This window comes from Quercus robur, chromosome 4, assembly GCF_932294415.1.
Source record: "Quercus robur chromosome 4, dhQueRobu3.1, whole genome shotgun sequence".
Lineage (NCBI taxonomy): Eukaryota > Viridiplantae > Streptophyta > Magnoliopsida > Fagales > Fagaceae > Quercus > Quercus robur.
This window is the reverse complement of record NC_065537.1, coordinates 20,693,305-20,716,426: the sequence shown is the minus strand read 5'-3', so window position 1 is coordinate 20,716,426 and position 23,122 is coordinate 20,693,305. Positions and strand designations below refer to the sequence as shown.

Sequence of the window (23,122 nt, the reverse complement as noted above, 5' to 3'; positions counted from 1 at the left end):
TCATCTCTGTGAGACAGTCGTTTGGAGTGAAAAGGGGTACTCATGCATAAGCATTACAACATGTCCATGCATTAATACTTCCTATGCTTTGTGACTATGTTTGTTTGGTATGCTTGTTGTGTTTGTTCTTGGTTGTTTGATTATTCTCTTGTGAATATTTCCTAATTTTGTTTTATCATTCTTTTTGTTTCTTGTGTCAAAAATCCAAAAATCACATAAAAATTAGAAAATCAAAAAGCTTGATTGACTTTGTTGAGTTTTGTCTCAAAACTTGTTTTGCCTTGTACCTTTGTGCTAATGGTTTTGTGCATTTTCGAGCATTGCTTGTTTTCATGCACTCTTATCACTGTGGGAAAAATCTTGAAATCTGTGTGATTGTTGTAAATAGATCTTCAAACTTGTCATGAATGATTAGTGAATGATTATGTTGATCTTGAGACATGCATAGACTTGTGGCTATATATCTTCCCACTTTTTATTTTTTGTTTTGCTAAAAAGAGCTCACCAAATGTAAATCTCCAAATGAAAAGAGATATTGAGCTGCAAAAGCCTGTCGCACATTCTAGTATTTGACTGGGAAAAAGGGTAAGCGACCTTATATTAAAAGTGAAATTTCATTCAAAAAGGCCAAAGGCCTGTTCTTCAAAGAAAAATGTTATCTATCCCTCTCACAATGAGAGATGATTGCCTCAATAGATCAAAAAGATCAAATGTTATGATTGTTAGTGGAGTCAAATGAAAAGCTCCAAGTTATGTTATCAAGATGTGTGGGAGGTCATATATTCATATTTCTATAATTGAGATTGGTCACATGATCTAGTGCTAATCGTGTATGCCTTGGTTGAATTGATCATTGAAGCTTCACATTAGACAAAGGACTATCTCATTGTTGATATCCACACACAACATACAAGTTTATGTTCAATAAATGCCATATTCATTTGTGTGATTGTACTTGATAAAATGTGTTTTTCACATGCTCAATCTTTGTTAATTCAAGCACAAAAAGATTTTTGAGTGTTTTAGGTGTTTTTGGAAAGTGTTTTGTTGGAAAAATCTGAAAATTTCAAAAGTTCAGTTTTGCCCTGTTTTGGCGGCTCAGTCGCGGGTATGTCAAGTCGCGAGCCTCAGTCGCATCTTCGCTGGTCATGTTTGGCGACTTGTTCGCGAATGGAAGGTCCAGTCGCGAGGATCACTCAGAGATTTTCGCGGCTCAGCTCGCGACTCACTCGCGGGTAGACCTTCCAGTCGCGAAAAACACTTAGAAAATTTTTTCAAAATTTTGTTCTTGAGTGCTTTGGCGGCTTGCGCTGGCGACTGTGTGGCGACTTAATCCAGTCGCGAAAATCGCGTGTTTTGCAGAAACAGGAGCAGTTTTTAAACTTTTTCAGTTTTTCCCTCGAATTTTTGTGACTGTTCATCTTCTCTCTAAACTCTCTCCCTCCCAAACACTCCGTGCTCCCTTTTCCAATCTCTAGTGTTGCACTCTTGTAGCTCAAAATCGTCAAGTTACAGGTATGGGTTTTCTGATTTACACTCTTTTCTACTTGATTTTGTGCTTTTACCCTTTGATTTGTCGCATATGATTGTGTTTTTAAAATGGGTTTTTGTTTCGGTTTCTGCTCTTTGTTCTTGCTTTGCTTGTGGATGCTGTTGCTATAGTATGTGTTAATGATAGTCATACTCTTATTGCTCTTCATCTTGTGCTTAGCTAAGTGTCTCTTTTATTTCAATCTGAACTGTGAGCTGTTGAGTTGTTTCTATTGGTTCTTTTTGAGGCTGTGAGTTTTACTGTGCTAGAGCTGCATGTTCTAGTGTGTCTATCTGTGGGTAGCTTTTGTTAGGCTCAATATATTGTTTGTGTGTCACATCATTTTTCCATTATCTGCCTCAATGTCATTTATCTGCCTTCAGGATAGTTTCACCATGTTGTTCATGCGTTTCCTATCCTAGGCTTGGTTTATCCACATGTTTGAACTAAATAGCTTGTTGTTTAAGTTTTTGAAGTTCATTTGTATGGTTGATATCTCTCTCGGTTAACTACATGGTTCTGACTGGTTATGCACATATATTGCTATATGTTGTTGTGGCCTTTTCTGATTGTTCACAGATGGCTCCCTCACCTCAGATGAAGAAATCTACTGCAAAGAAGGCTGACAAAAGACTAAAGATGGATTCTAGATTGTTTAGGTCAGTTCACCACTTTGAGAGATACAAGGATAACTTCTTGAATGCAGGAATCATTCAAGAAAGATTTGTGGATTTGGAGGACTTAAGGCAAACTTTTATTCCCAGCTGTTTTGAAGGAAGAGGATGGGAAAAGCTTCTGAGTGGTTTCCCTGTTGTGTGTGAACCCTTAATTAGGGAATTCTACTCAAATGCTGTGATAAAGGATAATGAATTGAGTTGCTGGGTGAGGGGTAAAGAGTTTGTCTTGGATGCTCATGTCATAGATGATGCATTAGGGCTTGAAGGATTAGATGATGAAGAATTTATCAATTACAAGGATAGGAGTGTGTCTATTGAAACAATTCAACAAAGGATAGGTGGGCAGAGAGAAGGGAAATGTTTGAATACCACTGCCTTTCCAGTGGACATGAGGTGCCTTACAATAATTATGATGTTTAACCTCTATCCCATTAGGAAATTGACTACAATCAACTGTGCTAGAGCAGTCTTTCTGATGGATCTCAAAGAAAAGAACTTCATAGACATAAGTTCCCACATTTATGACACCATTGTGGATGAGACTAGAACAACCTCTAGGCCTAAATTGATCTTTCCAAGTTTGCTTATGAGGATTTTTAGGAATAAGGGTGTTCCAATCCCTCAAGACATCAGTCCCATGTCTACACCCTCTGCAATCAACAAGCTTACCTGCAAGAGGATAAGTGTTAGGCTTCCAGGGGAAGAAGATGAAGGTGATGAAGGAGAGGCTGCTCAAATGGAGACTGAAGCAGAGGCAGCAGGCCTTGCATCAACTTCAACACCTAGGAGAAGTGGCAAAAGACACAGAGCTTCAACTTCTGCAAACACACCTCCAGATGCTTTCCAGATCATTCTGGAAAGGCTTGATGGGATCAGGGCAGTCCAAACTGAGCATTCTGACAGGATGAGGGCCATGCAAGACCAGATTGATGTCTTGACTGCTAAACTTGACAGCTTCACAACTCAGCATGACCAGTGACCCTTTGGCAATTCCTGTAAAAAAGGGGGAGAAGTTCATTGATGATTAAGAAGCAGAAAAGCAGCTCTTAAGGGGGAGTAATTAGTTGAGGGGGAGTAATGTGTTTATATATGTTTATGATTTGGGTATTTTAGTGTTTTTATGGTTTTAATACACTGTGTTTTGGTGTATAGATGTTCCTAACTCTTTTCATATACTCTTAGTTTAAACTTTAATATATGTTTGATGATGTTATTCAGGATATTCTGTGGTTTGTACCCATGTGCTTTTGTAAGCTTTCAGGGTTATTGTTTTATGCATAGTTTGTAGGCTTTATGGTATGTACCTTGCTTAAGTGCAGCCTTTATGCTATGTTGAAAACAGTACTTTAATCTAAATGTTCTGCATTTTGGTTTATGTACTGTCACTCTTGTGCCCTTGTAGGATTGTTCCTAGATGCATATGCCATGTGTGCTATGCATTGGTTGAGTGTTGAGCATACAAGTGTCTTGCCTTGTGCTTGTTAACTTGTATGTCCTTGTGTTCATTCCAAGTGTGAATGAGCACTGTGATCACTACCTTCTGGTGTTCACTTGGTTGATCAAGCCATGTTTTGTTTATTAACTCCATCTTTGCTTGATCTCATATTGCCTGTTTCATATGCATTTATAATTTTCTGCTTACAATGATCATGGTGTATTGTTGTGTTTCAGGAGTTTATGTTCATATGATTCAAGTGCTTCACAGCTTCTAGAGAGAGTTAGGTGTGAGTGAGTTTTGTTCAACTGTTCCCAACTCACATGTTAAGTTTAGAGTCTGTTTTAGGGTTTTGTCACGGAATAGCCAAAGGGGGAGATTGTAAGGTTGAATTTATTCAACCATCTAATTGGCTTTATTCCGTGCCAAATTTGCTTGTAATTCAGCATTTAGTAACCCTGTATTTAGGTGGGATTGTTGTAAGGGTAGTGAGTGAGATAGAGTGAAGATTGCTCAAGAGTGTGCAAGAAAACAGAGTGTCGCGGCTGGGACTCGCGGGTGGACTCGCGGCTGCAAGCCGCCAGAAGCTGCACACGTGCCAAGCATGCTGGAAGATGAACAGTCATGCTAGCTGGAGCACTACAGGACAAAACAGGACAACTGGTCATACGGTTAACTCGCGACTAGATCTCGCGACTTGGTCAAGCCGCGAGGTCAAGCCGCGAGCCACCCCTGTTTTGGAAAAACCTGACGTTTCACATTCCTCTTCACTCCAGTATAAATATCCTTTTAACCCACGATTGAAAGAGAGCTTCCAGAGAGAATTTTGAGAGAGAAACCCTAAAGAAAAACCAGATTGTTTCACCCACAATCTCTACCTTAGAGTCTCATCAAATTCCCTCACTCTCTTCCTCTCCATTGTCAAATCCTTGAGTGGCATTATACCAAACCTGGTTCTCACCATTATCATCTCTGTGAGACAGTCGTTTGGAGTTCTGGGAAACAGTTAGGAAGGAGCCAATCTTCATTGGTTGATGCTACGGTGTAGTAGCGGAATCCGGGAAGCTAGAAAAGAAAAAGGTTCGGCGCAACCTCGTTGGAGCAAGAAGCTTGGAGGGCTTAGGTGCATTGGGTAGATTAGGCTTGGAGGGTCTATTGCTGTCCTTGTATCCCAACTGTATTTTCTAGTGGATTGATTACCGCTTGGAGGGCGGCGGAGAGGTTTTTCGCCGAGGTCTTCGGTTTCCTCTTCGATAACACATCGGGTGTTATCTGTGTGTTTGCATCTTCCTTCCTCTCTATCTCTGCCTTTACATTATCTGCTGTGGTTTTATTTTGTATTGGCTTAGATAGTTGTTTTACCAATTTCATATTATAGCATGTGTTAAGTTTCCGCACACTAGTTGTTTGACATATTGCTTGAGTTGGTTAAGTTATTTTTGGGGGTCTAAACGTTCAAAAGTGTTTTTGTACACGTTTTTGAACTTTCACATATCAACATGAATATAATAAAAAGAAAAGTAACTACTTAAGAGATGTAACTCACATTGTAAGAGATAAAGAATGGATAGATATTTGCAAGTGTTGTTCCTTATAGTTGTTTGTAAAATGTATGGCACGCATGAATTGAAAATGGTTGGTAGAATTATGAGGGAAATAAGAGTGGAGAAGAAGGTTGATGGAATTTTTAGGGGAAAAAGAGTAGAAAATAATAACCGTGGAAACTTCAGTAACATTAGTTCTGTTTAAATAGGATGGAAGTTTCATATAAGTTAAATTTTTAGATTTTAAACTATATAATTAGATACACAATTGACCAAATACAACACAACACAGACCAAGATGGGACACTTTGATACAAATAAATTACTTAACTATAAACATATATTCACTACAAAGAATCTCTGCAAAAATCTCAGTTTCTTTGTTTTTTTTTTTGGTTTATAGTGTGCACATCAATAATTTTTTTCTTCCATTTTATATTGTAAGAATTTATGTACTTTCTTTATTTATTTATTTTTTGTTTGTTTATAGCGTGCACATCGATCATTTTTTTTTCTTCTATAAGAATCTATGTACTTTCTTTGTTTTTGTTTTTTTTGTTTGTTTGTTTTGTTTTGTTTTTGTTTTTGTTTTTGTTTTTGTTTTGTTTTTGTTTTTTTTTTGTTTTGTTTTGTTTTGTTTTTTTTTTTTTTTTTTTGTTTTTTTTTTTTTTTTTTTTTTTTCAGCGTGCACATCAATCATTTTTTTTCTTTCATTTCGTATTGTAAGAATCTATGCACTTTTTTTTACAATAAGAATCAATGTACTTTGAATCTAGATTTATTATTTGTTTCATAGGGCAAATCATGCAAAAAGTACTTTTACTACTCGAAATGAATGAAAGAACATCACATAAACACAAACCAAATTGCTTCAGTCAAAATAACTATTGACACACACTAATAGAATAAGAATATGGGTACTTTTTAGAATAAGAATCCAGGGAATTTTTCTCTCTCCAATTTTCGGCAACTCCGTTGCCTAGACATGGCAAAATGGGTCAGAATTTTTTGACCCGACCCGACCCGAACCCGATTTTTTTGACCCGAAACAAAAACGGGTTGACTCGTGACCCGACCCGTGTTTTTTGCAGGTCAACCTGACCTGACCTGCGACCCGACCCGAACCCGAACCATTTTTTTAAAACTTTTTTTTTTGGTAAAAAAAAAATGGTGAAATTGAGACAATATTGGTTTAATTGTTTATTGTGAACTTTAAGGAAACAATTGATACATTTACATAACTGCATGCAAATTAATTGAAAAATAAATGGTTGAGCATTCTGTAATGAGTAAAGATTTTTAGATATCAAATAGTAAAGTACATTCACAAGTGTGAAAATAGTGAAGCCAAAGTATCAAATTAGCATAAATTATGAATGCTTAGATCTATTTTTTAACAATTTATGTTCAAAATAAACGGCTTTTCAAAATAAATTATGATATTTCTTAGAGTGTGTGCTGCTTAACAATGATATGATCTTCATAAAAGAGACTAGGTATAAATAAGTAAGCAATCAAACTTTAATATATATCTCAAATTGAAATAGAATGTCAACCACAATTGATAATAGATTATAAAATTAATTTTTAAAATTGTAACTTTCTTATATGTTTTTATTTTTTATCAAATGAGTTATCCAATAAGTCATTTGTAATTTTTTTTTTTTTTGGAATGTTGATATTGTGTAAAAATAAAACTTTGTGTTGTTTTGTTTAGATAGCAATGTTAGGATTTGTATAATTTTAAAATTATTGAATAAGTATTAATAAGTTTAACTGAGTTTATTCTTGATATAAGTAGTGAATTCAAAATAATACATTTTACATCAAGTAATATGTTGCATAACTATCCAAATGGCAAATACATATTGTTTTCTTTATAAAAAAAAAATAAAAAATAAAAGAAATAAAAAATAAAAAATTTCATGTGAAAAATACGGGTCAACCCGACCCGACCTGCAACCCGATTGACCCGAACCCGTTTTCAACCCGCTTAAAATGGCCCGTTTTTGACCTGTGACCCGTTTGACCCGACCCGAACCCGAACCCGACCCGAACCCGAACCCGACCCGCCCGTTTTGCCATGTCTGCCACAAATCAATTGCCAACTTTTTTTTTTTTTTTTTTTTTTTTTTTTTCGCAACAATATTGGCACAAATCAATTGCTGCTATTTTTTTTCCCTCCCATTTTGGCAATTCCATTGCCAAATATTTTTTTTCCCTTCAATTTTCAGCCTAAATCATCCTTTTTTTTCCCCTCATTTTCGGCAATTTCATTGCTTAAATTACTATTAAATTTTTTTCCCCACAATTTCGGCAACTTGGTTGCCACAATTGGTTTCTCTCTTTTTTTTTTTTCCTCCCATTTTCGGCAATTTGGTTGCCACAATTCTTATTTTCTCTCTCCTCACTCCGTTAGAATTTCGAAAACTTGGTTGCCACAATTGGTTTCTCTCTCTGTTTTTTTCCCCCTCCCATTTTCAGCAACTTGGTTGCCACAATTCTTATTTTCTCTCTCCTCACTACCCTAGAATTTCGGCAACTTGGTTGCCACAATTGGTTTCCTCCAATCCTCATGCGGGCACTTCAACTGGCAGCTGGGCAGCAAGAATTTCGGCAACGGGATTATCGAAATTCAAATCCTACCATCACTTCACTTGTGTTTCCTCTCTCAAACTTTTTGTTAGAATTTCGGCAACACCGTTGCTGAAATTCAATCTCTTTCCTCAATTTGCCAAATAACTTTGAACAATACCTATATCCCAAATAAACTTCATTTTCTATAATATTCAGCCAAAAGACTCCTAAAATGATGCGTTAAAATAGATAAAATGACTTTTTAATTTGTCAAAATAGATTTTTCTTTTTTAGAAATCCTTATGCTAGTGCTCTAAGTAATGTTAAGTTGTCTATTTTTAAGTAATATAAAATAAATAAATAGATGAGTTTGAAATGAGTTTGGATTCATTAAATATGTGGAACAAATTTGATATTAAATTGCTAAAATTTAGTAGAATTTGAAACGAGTTTGAGATCTATATAAATTTTTTAATAAATTTAGATTTAAAATATGTAATTTCAACCCAAATATATGAATGAAATGCACTGAAAAGGACCGAGTAGGATCCAAATGCACTGAAATGGACTGATTTGAGCCGAAATGGACCGAATTGAAAAGATTGGACTGAATAAGAACGAAGTGAACCGAATTAGAAAAAATAGACCGAAGTGGACCGAACGTCAAACGACTAGGTGTTTTCGATTAGACGCACTAGAAAGTAGAAACTCCTTAAAAAAAAAAAACCAAAAGGCACCATTTTTCTCTTCCTACTTACAAATGGCGGAAAATCCAAAGGAAATGGAGAATCCAGAGGAAGTGAAGCTCCACAGTGCGTTCTTGGCAGATTTTGGGGCTATTCATCAGGAACTTATGGATCAAGAAGCCAAAACGGCGCAAGCTGAAGCCGCAGCTGCTGAGATGGCAGAGACATTGAAGCTTGAACTTGTTTTGCCTATTACCAACATGCAGGAAGCTAAGGCACTCTCAAAGCTCCATGAGGAGTACGAATTTAAGGGTTCTGTGGAGCTCCTCCACCAGGGTCTTTCCATGGCTGAGAGGAGAGAATTATTGGAGGTCGCTAAAGCCTACATGCTCAAACTCAGTAACTAAAAAAAAAAAAAAGTATGGTTTTGTAGTTAGTACTGTGATATAAATGTAGTCATTTTGTTGGGTTTTTAAGTAACTGAGTTTTTCCCAATGGCAATATTGTTATGGATTTGCACATTAATTGTTTGGTCAAAAGTTGAGTTATTGAAGTTGTACATAGAGTTTTTCAATGCTTTATCTGGGATTTGTTGGGTATTGGATCTTATAAACAGTGAAAACAAGGCTGACTAGTTCTTTTTTTGGTGGGAGTGCTATTGCTGATTCTGTTGAAAGTTGCATATGAGAGAATATTGGGAAATATTGAGGAGTTGAGAACTCTTTACTGCTTATGAAGTGATCTCTATTGGTGGCCTGTCTTTTAGCTGTCTATGCATCTGGAAAGAATATGGAGGCTTTGTCATGCCTCCTGCATGAATGAAGGATTTAGAAATTTCGACTATGACTGGCCAGATAGCGGCTATGCTTATAGGAAAAGGACTGGTCAAGTCTTGCAACTTTGTTAAATCATCTTTTCCTCTTATAAAATATGTCCGGCTTTCCCTTTTTCCAATATGGTTTATTCTAGCCCTATTAATATCCTATGTTTCTGAACTATCGTTTTCAATTATATCCTACAATAATTTTGGTTAGAATCTTAATGATACCACTGCCACTAACTACTAACCGCTTTGAATCCCCAATTAGGCTGATTTTGCTCACCTACATCATAAGCAGTGGCTGCAGTGCCCTGAATAGAGGACTTGTATATATAACTTCTCATTCTTAGGTTTCACATATTGCCTTGCTTTTGTTGACCTTGATTACTCAATTATGATTATAAAAGTTTGCAACGTCTCAGCAACAAGGTGCATCAACCATCAATAATCAGTATTAGTATAGAAATTGTCTTCTAATCTCATAGTGCTGGCAGTTGCCTTTTTGTTGTTGTTGTTGCTGTCGCTGTTGTCCTTGTTTCTGTTTCTTTGTCCAGGTCAAAAAAATTTCAGCTTTTCGGTGGGATGTAACATTGAGTTTGTAACAGTTTATTGTCCTTGTCTCTGGTGCTCTAGTGCTCAGGTCATGAGTAATCCATTAATTGCATGAAGCAAATTACTGTGTATTTTGTTGCCTAGAAGAGAGACATGCTGCCAAGCTGCAATAATAGTAGAGTTCTTCTTCTGCTTTGCAATGTCTCCTTAGTGAATGAAGGGTTTTAGTTGAAAATATGGCTTACACACCTAAGATGAAAGTGAGAAGCATATATCCTTCAAAGGATTGTCATAGTCCTTAGGATTCAGGAATGGGAACCAGGCTGTTGACACAGTTCAAGTTACTCCTACTTGCAAAATTGACATTTTGTTTTTGGCAAGCGAATGTAAAAGAGAAGAACACACCACTAGGAGTCAGCAAAAAGAACCAAGAGGTGTTAACAAGCCTACTTGCAAAGTTAGGGGTTACAAAGTTTGCATCAATAGGAATTTTCTGGGCAGCCCATTAACAAAGCTTGGAAGAGAGGCTCGGATGTCCATGATAATGTACATATTGCTAGTGATTGGACCAGATTAGGATCATCTTCTATTTTAATGGATTCATTTCATGGTTTTGATTAAATATTATAAATCTAAAGGTGTATCTAGTGTCATGTCATTTATGTTATTTAAAATGACATGACATGCCGTACACTATCAAATCTTTGAAATAAATTCTAGTAAGATAAGTTTTCAAAAAGAAAATTTTACCTAGCAAACTCCACACCATCAATTCATGAAAAATTAACACCATGTCAAACTAGCTACAAAGAAGGAGCCGCTTTATCAAATTGCCACAAACAGGAGTAAATAAGTAACAAGTATGAACAATTACCTTGTAGTCATATATGAGAAAGTCAGGTACATAACAAAATGCTACAACATTTTTGTCAAAAGTTGTGATGGGTCCCGGTTTAGTATTTTATTGTTCTATTTTGACCTATGATGAACCGACACTTCAATTATTGTGTTCTTAGAACAACTCGCTGCATATATATGATCAACGCTGTCCCATTTCTCTTCGAATTAATTACCAAATAAGAGCCATCATCACCTCTGCTCCAATTCTGCCCCCTTCTCTTTGCCAATCAATTCAAGCCCTCGCTTAATCACACCACAATTATTTAGAACAACTCACTGCATATATAGGATCAACTTTGTCCCATTTCTCTTGAGTTAATTACCAAATAAGAGCCATCTCCCCCTCTGCTCCAATTCTGCCCCTGCTTAATCACACAACAATTATTGTTGTTGTTATTCCCGGCTTTCCCAATAGACTACGCCTTCAGTGGGGCCCCAAATTTTCATCATCTGATAATTTTTGGCATATATGTTTCTCAGTGATATATATAATATAGAGATCATAGATGGTCTATTAATCGTTTTGCTATATCACAAGCTAAATGTATATAATCTAAATCAGTAATTGACTTCAATTTGAAAGGTTAAATAACAGTTCCAAGTAAAAAATAAAAAATAAAAAATAACAATAAAAAACGCAATGCTACATTAAAATGGAGATTGTCAGCATTAGCTATTGCAATTCATATTGCCCATCATTAAGTAGTTACAATTAAAACAGTAAAAAGACAATCATCACATTTTAACAATTAATTTGTAGTCTCTCTCTATATATATCAACTGGTACCTAGCAAACAACACCACTTAAGCTAATATTAATGACAATGATTAAAGTATAAGTAATTCAGCTCCTTGAGGTAGATTTTTCTTGAGTTGGTTGGCACATTCTATAGCTCCTTCATTTTTCTCAGTCGTCTCAAACTCCCAAGGGGTTCCCACAAGAGCTGGAGATCGAGGATTAATAACAATCTTCTCAAGTTTGATGGCACTTTCAAGTAAGTAAACGGTAAGCTCCATGTCTATTGCACGCCCCACAAACCCCATTATTTCCAGCTCCTTGAGGTGCTCATTTGGATATTTCATCACCTTCCTAAATTCTCTTTCTATCAGGGGTTTACTCCATAACAACTGCAATTAAGGAAAAGAAAATAAGAATCATATTGTGCATGACAAGTTGCAAGATAAACTAACTATTATAAACCAAATTTACTGGTAAAGAACTTTAGACAAGTATGCTTCTTGATCCCGATTAAAAAAGTTAGCTATATGATTACAGCACTAGAAAACTATGACTTGCTGCAACAAGTACGCTCCGTATGTCATTTTGGAAATGATAAAATGGTTCGCATAAAATACATCGAACTAATTGTGAATCCACCTTAATTGAGTTGAACTAACATAAAATAATGAAGATAATATTTGAACTAAGACCTACCCCACCCCACCTTTCTCCACCCACTATGAATTGCTACATCTCATATATTACAAGGGTTTTGCATGTGCAACACAACATTTTAGTAAAGTTCCCAAGTGTGTGTGTGTCAGCGCATGAGAGAGAGAGAGAGAGACGTGAGTGATTCAAAACTCAAACTTTTACTAAGTAAAATAAAGATACAAGTCAAGCCAAGTAAAAAGTCAGTCAACATTGACTCAGAAGTCTTGTAAGAAAATAGGAGGCTTAACCCTGACTTTTGGAGTCATAAGACTCATAATGCATCAAAAAATTATAAAAAACCTGAATAGACAAAGGACAAAGTTTGGCTGCAACCCAGTTTGGAGGAATTCCTTCAAACTGTGTTAGGTAGCACCTTATGAAGCTTACATGTGTCCTAACTCCTAAGTCATGTAAGCTTTTTTTGATGTATAAAAAAAAAAAAAAAAAAAAAAAAAAAAAAAATCTAATATTTCAAATCAACTATCTCAAAAGATTACATCAATATACAATTTCACAAAACTTGTTGGTTAAGAGTTTCATATCCTATATATAAGTAACTTCAATTTTTAATATTTCTACATCATAATTTAAAAAATAATAAACTAATAAATTCCCTGTGTTTGATTCACAACCATGATAGCAATAATAAAAACAAAAGACATGAATAAATCAAAATATACCCAGAAATAAAATATCACCTATTTAGTGACTTTTAGACAACAGGTTTGTGGGATTTGGGTAGCGTTTTAGCCTTTAGGTTTTAACCTCTTGCTAAGTTGAGCATATAAGTTTAGGAATTGATTTATGCCTTGCAAAATCAGAAAAAAGCAAAGCCAATTTGCATTAGGTGCACTTAATATGTAGGCTCACTAGTAAGCCAGTTTGCTAAATTTTTTTCCCCGAGCTGTCTGAAAATGGGATTGTTTTAAAAAACTATATCTAGGAAAAAAAAAAAAAAAAAAAATTTACACTTTGAAAAAGTGCAGCTAGAAACTGCATAACCAAACGAACTCTTAAGAAGCACCCTTTGGCGCTTTGGGCTTTAAGCAAGCCTAGAATGCTTCACAACTCAATTTTTGAGGCTTGTAAATATAGAAGTAATGGCTTTATGCATTTAAATCATCCTAGAAAACAAAAGAAATTAAGTTGTACAAATTAGAAAAAAGAAAAAACACTAAAAAATGTAAATCAATAATTAAATTAGGCACAATGATGACATTGGACACTGGATACCAAAGAGATAACTTAGAATGGTTGCTGTAATCATTTATAATAATAATAATAATAAAAAAAAAAAATAAAAATAAAAACTCCAAAAATTCAATAGTACTAGTGACATTACTAGACTGATCACCACTGATACAAAATCATTTCTAGGTTTCATTTAATTATAAAGTTTCACTAAAAACACATCAACTTGCTGCTCTACATGCATGTCCTAGGAGATTAAGCTTTCACTAATGTTTTCCTTGTTTTATATATCACAATCAAACTACAAATAATGATTATCAAATTACACGAAGGGAAAATTACATAAGCCATATTTGGAACCATTAGAGAGAATGTCAGAGCAAGGTTAGGGGGCTGTAGAAAAGTTAAAAATTCACTTATGGAAGAAATTGCTAAACCTTGAAGGGTGAAGATGATGATTCTAATAGAACTCATAAAAATAATATAAATGCTCATGGCAAATGACAAGTCAAGTTCAAGAGATATCTTTTCAATAGATAAATAAAGATGGAAAACCATAAGCCAAATATGCAAATAGCATCACCTAAATTAAAGAATGAAAGTTATCACTAAGCTCAAGTGGCAAGCTATGAAGTAAGAGTGGTCACCTCCAAAGTAAATTTCTGTAAGAAAGGTGCTGCTTCTACCATTGATATTAAATAGACAAGGCTCTCTCCATCAGATGCAGTAACTCTCCATTTGAGGTGTCTAAGATTGGTTAATGGTTGAAATTTTAAGAATTCCAATTTTTCCAGAATTAAACAATCGAGAAATGAGATAACATTGTGTAAAACCATATAAACATAAATGCAAGAGATTGAAAAAGTATGTTAAAGTACTTACATTTGGATAAATGCAAATGTGAAGTATCAAACTCTGTAGCTGAGAAAGGTAGCTTGAAAGAGGGCAAATTGCAGAAGTCACAGGTTTGCTTCCCCCTATACATACATCTAGAAGACAAGGTGCATGATTAACATGCATCTCGGTTTGTCTACCAATGAGGCCCAAAGACTCAAGATTTGGTGCAAAAATCTCAATACTTTTAAATTCTAAACAACGTATTATGTGTAAGTACTTCAACCGCAGTGATGAACCACAAACCTTCACAGTCACTAGATCATCAGAATCAGAGACATGTAATCTTTCAAGCAAGGGACAATTGGATAGCAAGTGCTCAAGAAGCTTGCCAGTTACACGTACATTCATTAGAGTAAGGGACATCAGGGACTTGATGCAAGATACTCCAACAGAACTTTCGAGTTTTGTAAACCATTCATGTGGAAATGTATAACGCATTTGACTCTTGCATACCCATGTTGGTGTAAAGTCCAATTCAAGCCTCTTAACTCTCTTTGACATTGCAAAGTCAATCCATCCATCAACGCGATGTTTAGAATATCTATTAAACTCAAAACAAACTCTGAACTGGTCTATATTTGAGCCTTGATGTAATTTTAGAATACGGTTCACCCTTTTTGCAAAATTATTCCTTTCGACTTTCAATTGTTTCTTTTTGTCCGCAATGTCCCACATTGTATCCGGATCATCAAAGTCCAAACTACCAGAGAAGAATGGCCACAGATGTTTCCATCGGTGCGAAAGAACACTCGTTCTGACTGCTTCTTCAAAAGTCAAGAAAGACAGAATAGAGACTAGTATTTCATCTGGGAACCGACTTATCCTATCCTCCAAACCCACATGGTTCCTCTTGCACTTAAACATTTCAAACACAAAATACACACAAGAAAATTTCAATAAAGCAAATACTAAGCTAATGGGTTCAACTTAAATTTTAATAAAGCAAATAATCAGCAAATGGGTTCAACTCACACAAGAAAGTTTCAATAAAGCAAATACTCAGCTAATGGGTTCAACTTAAATTTCAATAAAGCAAAATAATCAGCTAATGTGTTCAACTCAACCAGAAAATTTCAATAAAGCAAATGCTCGGCTAATGGGTTCAATTTTAGAATTACAGTTTGTTCAAACTAATATACCCCACTAGAGTGGACAGATTAAAAGGGGTCACTGAGCCTAAGAATCCCTATAAAGTTTACAACTTCTACATTAAAATGAAAAACTTGAAAAAGGAAAGTTCTTTGAAAGATTTCATTTATACCTTATTGGAAGGTTGAACTGTCTTCTCCATTTAAATGAATATAGTTTGAATACAGAGCTGCAAACAAAATCAGGGAAAGAAAAAAAAAAAAAAGGTTATTCAATGACAGAGAGCTGGAGAGATTTTTTTGCTGGAAACCCAAAAAACCTTTGGGATTTTTTTTTTTTTTTGGAGAGGTTTGCTTGAAAGAGAGAAAAGATAAAGAAACAGAGACTAAAAGGAAACGAAACGACGCCGTTTTCTTTCTTTTTATTTATTTATTTATTATTTATCAATATTCACTTTCTTTTAACCTGCTAAAGTCTAAAGATACGAAGAAAAAAAAAAAAAAAAAACCTTCTTGAACTAGGTTGATTGGAAATTTAGATGCCATGTCACCACTTGTATCTTTAGATATTGTGAGGGTCCTTTTTTGGACGGTGTCTAGGCCCAAGTAGAAGTAAGGAACTTGGGCCTTTTAGTTGTTGTTTTAAGGGACTGGGCTTGGTTTACCGCAGTTAAATGGACTGATTATAAACCAAGTGGTGCACAGAGCAAGAATCCTACAATACATACATACTAACAAGCAAGAAATATATATATATATATATATATATGGAACAGTAAGAAACAGTTAAGGAGCAATGTGATAAACAAAAGACAGAATAAACGTTAAGGATCCTTAAGACAATGCAAGATATTTCATTACTTTTCTTAATTGTGTATTACAATATGCTCACTAAGACATATTACATTGTCCAAATAAGCTCAAAAATCACTAACTTAGATGGCTCTCTAAGCCTTTAAGACTTGTAAAATTTGAATCCCTTTGAATCCAAGTATGTCCTACAGTGGCGGTTTGAGGATACCAGGCGGTATTTTCCTTTCTTTTGTTACTTTCTTTGGGTTTATTTACAAAATTTTCTCAATGATTCTATTCTAATTCATTGTTACTGAATGCCCCTTTGCTGTTGGCTGCTTCCCCCTTTTTATAGTATCATCTTAAGGTTTCGGGGTATCATTGATTCCCCTCCTTTGCTCCCTTGGGTACTAGAGCCAATGTTGTGCCAGCAACTTTGGTAGTTGGTCCCTTCCTTGTTTCTCACAGTTTTCTTCTTTTGATGCTTTTTTCCCAAAAGCCTCTTGTTGACTTTTCATTATGGGGTGTCCCTAGAGAGCTGACCTCTAATTTCTCTTTCTTCAAGGCTTCTAAACCTCACCTTTTTCAGACTCAGCTTTTTGGTTGCCTTTTCCTTGTCATTTTTCCAGAGTGAGCCGATTCCATCCCTGCTAGTTTGAAAGTTTTCCTAACTACTTTCCTTCATGGTTCTTCTTTTTGGGTTCCCCAAGGTAGTAGCCCTTTGTTCATGAATATAAGATCTATCAATTGATCAGCAATTCTTTCATATATTATTTCTAACTTTAAAGATAACAAATGTATGTTTTTCCTGTAAATTCTTTCTTTGTCAATTTCTTTTATTATGGAAGTATTATCGAGTTAATAGATTTCTTTTGGGATTGGTGGTGAAATGAATTTAAAAAGTATGTCTTTTCCTAACACATTGTTAAGAAGGGAAAAAGTAAAGCCATAAAGGGATTTCCTAAAATAATTTTAGAAGAAAGGTCTTTAATTGAAACAAAAACAATTTCAAAACATATTCCATCGTTACATATGTGAACATTAGGTATTTTATAATTAATTATGAGCTTTTCTCCATTAGCCTGAGTCAATCTTTCAGATGATTTTTCATAATACTTTAAAGGTATTAGTTCTTCTTGTATACAATTCATGTCAACACCTGAGTCTGTTAAAGCAATTTCTGTCAAAGAAAACTCTTTATTAATTACTAAAGTGATTTTTGTATGCCACTTTTGAAAAATTACTGTCAATTAGACTCAAGAAATTCTGTCTATTGTGAGCATCTTTTTCTAATGAAGGGGGGGTCTATCATGGGTTTAGAAAATTCTTTCAAATTTATTATTTCTGCAATATTTTGTTCATCTATGTCTGTAGAATTATCTTCTTTAATTTCTTGTTTTACTATTTTTGCTTATGTCATTAAGTCTTGTAGGGTTACTGGTTTTATGTTTGTTCCATCTTGTCTCATTTTTGTCTTTTCTTTCTTATCTTTTTCTTTCATAGCTCTTTCTCTTTTTCCACATTCTGTAACATGGTGTCCATATTTCTTACACTTAATACAAGTAATAGGTATGTTTATAGAATCTTTCGATTTTAGTAAATATTCTTTTTTGTCTTTTAAATGATTAGGTAGGTTGTCTATCAATTTTATTATTATGTCTTTTTGTTTCCTTTTTCTTTTATTGATTTTGAGTGGGTTGGTTAATTTTAATTCTTTCTTGTTCTTAACTTGGTCATGGACAATTTTTTTTCAAAACTTGCTAAGGTAACAACTTGTTATTACAACACACATTGCTTCTACATAAAACCATCACTTATGCCACTTTTGCAATTATCCCAATCACAAGATCCTATGTTAAGAGCTGCGAAAAATATTATAAAAACTAAAAAGTTTTGTTTCCTGTGATTGTTGGTACCAAAACTTTTGAATACACTAGATGGCAAGGTAGAGTTTGAATAAGTTTGATCTAAAATTTAGCTCACTCAACAAAGTGTCTCTCTTATTCATGATTCGGTACAAGCCCATTAGATCTAAGGCTCAGCAGAAACATCAAAGTGCCTTACAAGTTAAACAGTACAATACATGCCCTTTAGAAAAGCTCAGCAGACACATCAAAGTGTCTTACAAGCTAAACGGACACTAATGAAACAAATCCAAACTTAAAACAGTACAAATAACGAACGCTATTACAAAATCATCCAAAACCATAATATGCTTGCACTTCTAGATTGGGGCCTAATCATTGCTCTACTCTGAAACAAACCTTTTCCTCATCTGAGAAACAAACTCATAAACCTTTTCTGGTCAGGAAGAGTCTTGGCCACACTCTCCTTCTGCAGGCACCTCTTAGCCCACGCGATAATCATGGGGCACTCCGCCTCTATGTTGATATTGCCTAAGACCTCACAGGCATGGAACCAGCTGTAGAAAGTGATAAAAGAAAGGTCCACATACCCAAATGTTTCACCCCCGAAGTAAGGCTTGTTACCAAGCTCCACCTCCAATGTCTTTAAGATTTCAAAGAATTCCTTCTTGCCTGCCTCTTGCTCTTCTCCTTTTGTGCTGCATACCTTCCTTGAAGCTCCATAAACCTGAATTTTCCACACATTGTATTACTAGGATGAACAATGACAGTAATGAATTTCAAATCAAGTCTACTTGGCAAACTGAATATTCCTCTAGACATTAGCAAGTGGGAAAGGCCCATAAATATGTTTTTGATTGTATGATAGAGAGAGACTACAGGACTGACTCCTAAATTTTATTTTAATTAGTGACTTTTTTTTAATGAAAATTTAAATTAGTGACTTACAAAAAAACCAATGGGTCTTGAACATGACTAATGCTAAGAGAGGGCAGAAATAAGGTTAGAATTTGGTACCCAACAACTACATAAATTGAACATGGTCAGTGAAATGCAAATATTAACCATCAAATTTTCTTTCCTTCTTTTTCTCCCTGCTCTTATTTCTTTCATTTTTTTTTTCTTTTTTTGAAATACATCTTAGTAATCACTTAGGCGTTTAACTTAATTCACTGCTTACACTCTGCTTTGATCTCTAGGATCTCCTAGGATTGGAAACAAAAACTTGAAATTGAGTGTGAACTGCAGGAGCAGATGTAAGAGACTGAATATTAGTTTTATGTTCAATTTGAATTTCTTAATACTTCTTGTTACACTTCAAAAATGACACTCCTAAATCCATAAATGGTTCCTTGAATTCAAAAGGAGAACTACTCTAGTAATGAAACATGGGCTACTTCAGTATCTTGAAGCAAATTTAAGGCCCTTTTGGTAGAGGAGTTTGAGTAATGTTATTTGTAGTTTTTTAAAATATGTGTGGATGAAAAAGTGTGTAATGTTGTTTAAAAACTGAAAATATGTTGTTTAGATAGTCTACCAAACAGGGCCTTAATCTTCCTCGTATACCTGAAATCCTTGGCAAACACCTTAAGGGATAGAAGACCAAGACTCAGTATCTTAGTCTACTCATCAAATATAAAACTCAAGGAGTTTTAAGATTTAGTCCAAATTCACAACTTCTTTTTTTAATCACAATATTTTATGTAGTTTCATAGAATTCGCAGTTCTTTGGTAAAATATTTTCTAGGGTCATCTTGCATGTCTAATTAAATCATTTCCTTGACATGACCTACGAACTAGTAAATTATTATCATTATCTTTTTAGTATAATTAAAAAAAAAAAAGAACTAGTAAATTATAATAGAATTTAAACATTCCAAATAACATTTTAAAAAAAGAAATCAAGCGAATCCAACCTCATAAACATAAACTAAAATATTTCAACTAGTATTAAGTATTAACTGAACATTAAAAAACTAAAATAAAACAACAAAAAGGGTTAAATGTATGAGACACCCATGAAAACCGAGAAATTAAAAATTAACTTTGAATCATATACTCTTTTTTTTTTTTTTTTTTTAATAATAATATTTGAGCTTCCTAAGAAAAATAAATACATAATATTTGGGGATTAATTTATTTATTCGAGAAATATAAATATTTAACTGCTTAAGAATAATGCTAAAGCTAAGACATATTTCTTAAACCCAAAATGGAAAGAAATTAAAATAGCAAAAAGAAAAGGACAATGAAAAGAAATTGCAGAAAAAGGTACCTTCTTATCAACAAAATCGGCCCAGAACCTGGCTTGAGCTCTCTGGTAAGGATCAGAGGGAAGCAATGGAGACTTATCATTCCAGACCTCGTCTATGTACTGAACAATGATGAGGGACTCACACATAGGCTTCCCGTTGTGGATGAGAACTGGGATCTGCTTGTTAATGGGGTTCATCTCTAAAAGCAGAGGGCTCTTGTTCTTCAAGTCCTCTTCCTTGTACTCATACTTGATACCCTTCTCAGCCAGAGCAATCCTGACCCTCATCCCAAACACGCTAGGCCAGAAATCCAACAGAACCACCTCGTTCGCCATTGTCACAGAACTCTAGGTGTTGAAGCAAATGAGAGAGAAATGCAAAGATAAGTGTGAAAGAGAATGCAAAGAGACTTGGAAGAGAGAGCCAGGGTTTTTTTTTTTTTTTTTTTTTCACTAATATTTCAAGGAGAATGTTAACAAGCACCGGAGTTCTCCTTCTTGGGTCCCACATAAATAAAAAATTTGAGTAAATTAGTGCAAAAACATGACATGACATTGTAAGGAAAATTTGAACAGATTTGCCCTCTTAATATGGGACACGGCTGGCACTACTGAAGGTTCTTTTTTCTTTGCACAAAATTTCCCTCTTATCACATTGGTTCTTTTTTCTTTGCACAAAATTTCCCTCTTATCACATTTCTCTACTTTTTTCTTTTTTTTTTCTTTTTTTTTTTTTTTTTTTTTTTTTTTTTTTTCATATGAACCAGAAACTTTATTAAAGAAGGAAAAAACAAACCTATAAGGCCCTCCAAGACTCTTCCAAAATGATGGAAGAGAAATAAGCAGGGTAATTCCCAAAATCAAAAGGACCAAAGAAATTACAAGAAATAGACCATTCTGCTAAAGTGTGGGCTGCTGCATTACATTGCCTAGGCACCCACTTTACAAAAACCTTATCCAAGACATACAAAAACGATCTCAATTCAGAGCACAAGGACCAGAAACTTTCATTTTTCTAGTGAAGAAGAAACTTTCATTTTCTATAAAAATTATGCAAATCGATATGGTTTTACAATTCGGAAAGGTCGTACTGAGAAAAAAAAGGAGAAATAGTAAGATGTGATTTCTTTTGTCAACGACAAGGTAAACAACCACTAAAAATAGTGGATCCATCTAAGGAGCAAAGAAATAGGAAGTTTTTAAAATGTGGATGTAATGCTCATTTAAGTATCATTTTGCAAAAGTCATTTGATATTTTTCCTCGAGAATGGCATGTCAATAAGTTTGTTGTAGACCACAATCATGATTTGTTCTCCCCTTCATAAGTGTGATTTCTTCCAACCAATCGAGTTATCACTATAGATGATGAAAACCGCATTTTCTTATTGAAAAAAGCTGAACTTTCAATTAGAGAGGTAATGCGTGTTATGGAACTTGAGAGGCATTTGAAACATGGACAACTTCCATTTTTTCAAAGGGATATTTGTAATCTTTATGTGAAAATGAGAAGGAAGAATGCAAATAATGATGCCATGGATCTTATACAATTTTACAAAGTTGCTAAAGAAGAGAACTCTAGATTCCAATATGCATTTACAACCGATGAAGAAAATAGATTGGAACATATTTTTTGGTCACCTTCTCATTGTTTTGATTGGTACCAAAAATAAGGAGATGTGGTTGTTTTTGATACTACTTAGAGCATCCACAGCTGTGGAGCTAAAAATTTAGCTTTTTAGCTCCACCAAAAGCTCCACCAAAAGTTACTTTATCTATTTTACCTACACACATGCTGCAGCAGTGGATCTATTTTAGCTTTCAACACAATAAAATAATATAAACATCACAATAAAATAATATATCCACTACAATAAAATAATATATTTACTACAATAAACAACAATTACAACCACTCGCAACCACCACCGCTACCGCTACCGCCGCTACCATCGCTACCGCCACCCGCAACCGCCACCGCTACCGCAACCGCCACCCACAACCGCCACCGCTACCGCAACCGCCACCACTACCGCCACCAACTCTTCCACCACCACTGCAATCGCTACTCAAAAAATTTACCAACGGTGAACAGTGAGTCTAAGAATACATTAAAAAAAAAATTAATATTTTTTTTCTCACCCTCTCAATAAATATTAAAAAAAAAATCCCTATTTCCTCAGTTCTATCATCTCTCTCTCTCTCTTCAGTCACCGGTCTCAACTCTCTCTTTTTCTCCCTCTCTCAAATCAGCTCTATCTTTCTCCCTCTCTCATATTAGCTCTCTCAAACCTTGCTCTGTGTAGATCAACGATGGCTGAGCATGGACCCACCTTGCTCTGTGTAGATCAACAATGGCTGAGCATGGTGGGTCCGTGGAGGTGTCCTTACTCCGTGTAGATCGGCGGTGGCTGAGCATGGTGGGTCCATAGAGGTGCTGTGGTTTAGGTTCGTTCGTTTGGGTCCGTGGATTTGGTCTGTGGAATGGGTCTAGGTCCGTGTAGATCGGTGGTGGTGGTGGTGGTGGGTTTGCTCATCGGTGGGGTTTTTTTTTTTTTTTTTTTTGAGATGGGTTTGGTGATTGGTGGTAGTGGGTTGATGGTGTTGGTTTTGATTTTGGTTGTGTTGATGGTGGTGTGGGTTTAATGGGTTTTGGGGTTGCTTTGTTGTTGTTGGTGGTGGTTCATGGTGGATTTGTTGGGGTGTGTGTGGTGGTGAGGTGGTGGGTGGCTGAGCTCCTCTTTCTCATGTGGTGGTTGCTGGAGAGATAGAGACAAAGAAGAGAGGAAAGACAGAGATGGGAGAAGATGTGGTGGTGGTGGTGGGGGTTGCCGTGGTCGGAGTTGGGTCTGTGGCGGCGTAGGTCGACGGCGTGGGTTAA

General features: G+C 35.2%; 2 protein-coding genes and 1 pseudogene across 3 annotated transcripts in view; 1 reads left to right on the top strand and 2 right to left on the bottom strand.

Moving 5' to 3' along the window:
* The first annotated feature begins 8,492 nt into the window (after positions 1-8,492).
* Positions 8,493-23,122, top strand: part of LOC126720833 (uncharacterized) — a 69,658-nt gene continuing 55,028 nt past the window's right edge. Inside the window, exon 1 of the mRNA XM_050423648.1 lies at positions 8,493-8,869. Within this exon, the coding sequence (XP_050279605.1) occupies positions 8,525-8,857 (333 nt within the window). The 5' untranslated portion in view covers positions 8,493-8,524 and the 3' untranslated portion in view covers positions 8,858-8,869. The remainder of the gene's footprint in view (positions 8,870-23,122) is intronic.
* Positions 11,346-23,122, bottom strand: part of LOC126720827 (F-box/LRR-repeat protein 25-like) — a 73,169-nt gene continuing 61,392 nt past the window's right edge. The window contains exons 2-5 of one of the 2 annotated variants that reach the window (XM_050423639.1): positions 15,507-15,550; positions 14,231-15,100; positions 13,996-14,139; positions 11,346-11,850 (exon numbers count right to left, since the gene is read on the bottom strand). In XM_050423639.1, the coding sequence (XP_050279596.1) occupies positions 11,551-11,850; positions 13,996-14,139; positions 14,231-15,100; positions 15,507-15,536 (1,344 nt within the window). In that variant the 5' untranslated portion in view covers positions 15,537-15,550 and the 3' untranslated portion in view covers positions 11,346-11,550. Of the gene's footprint in view, positions 11,851-13,995; positions 14,140-14,230; positions 15,101-15,506; positions 15,672-23,122 lie in introns of those variants that run through there. The other variant, XM_050423640.1, reaches the window with a different exon arrangement.
* On the bottom strand, positions 18,099-20,692 carry LOC126720831 (glutathione S-transferase U19-like; annotated as a pseudogene).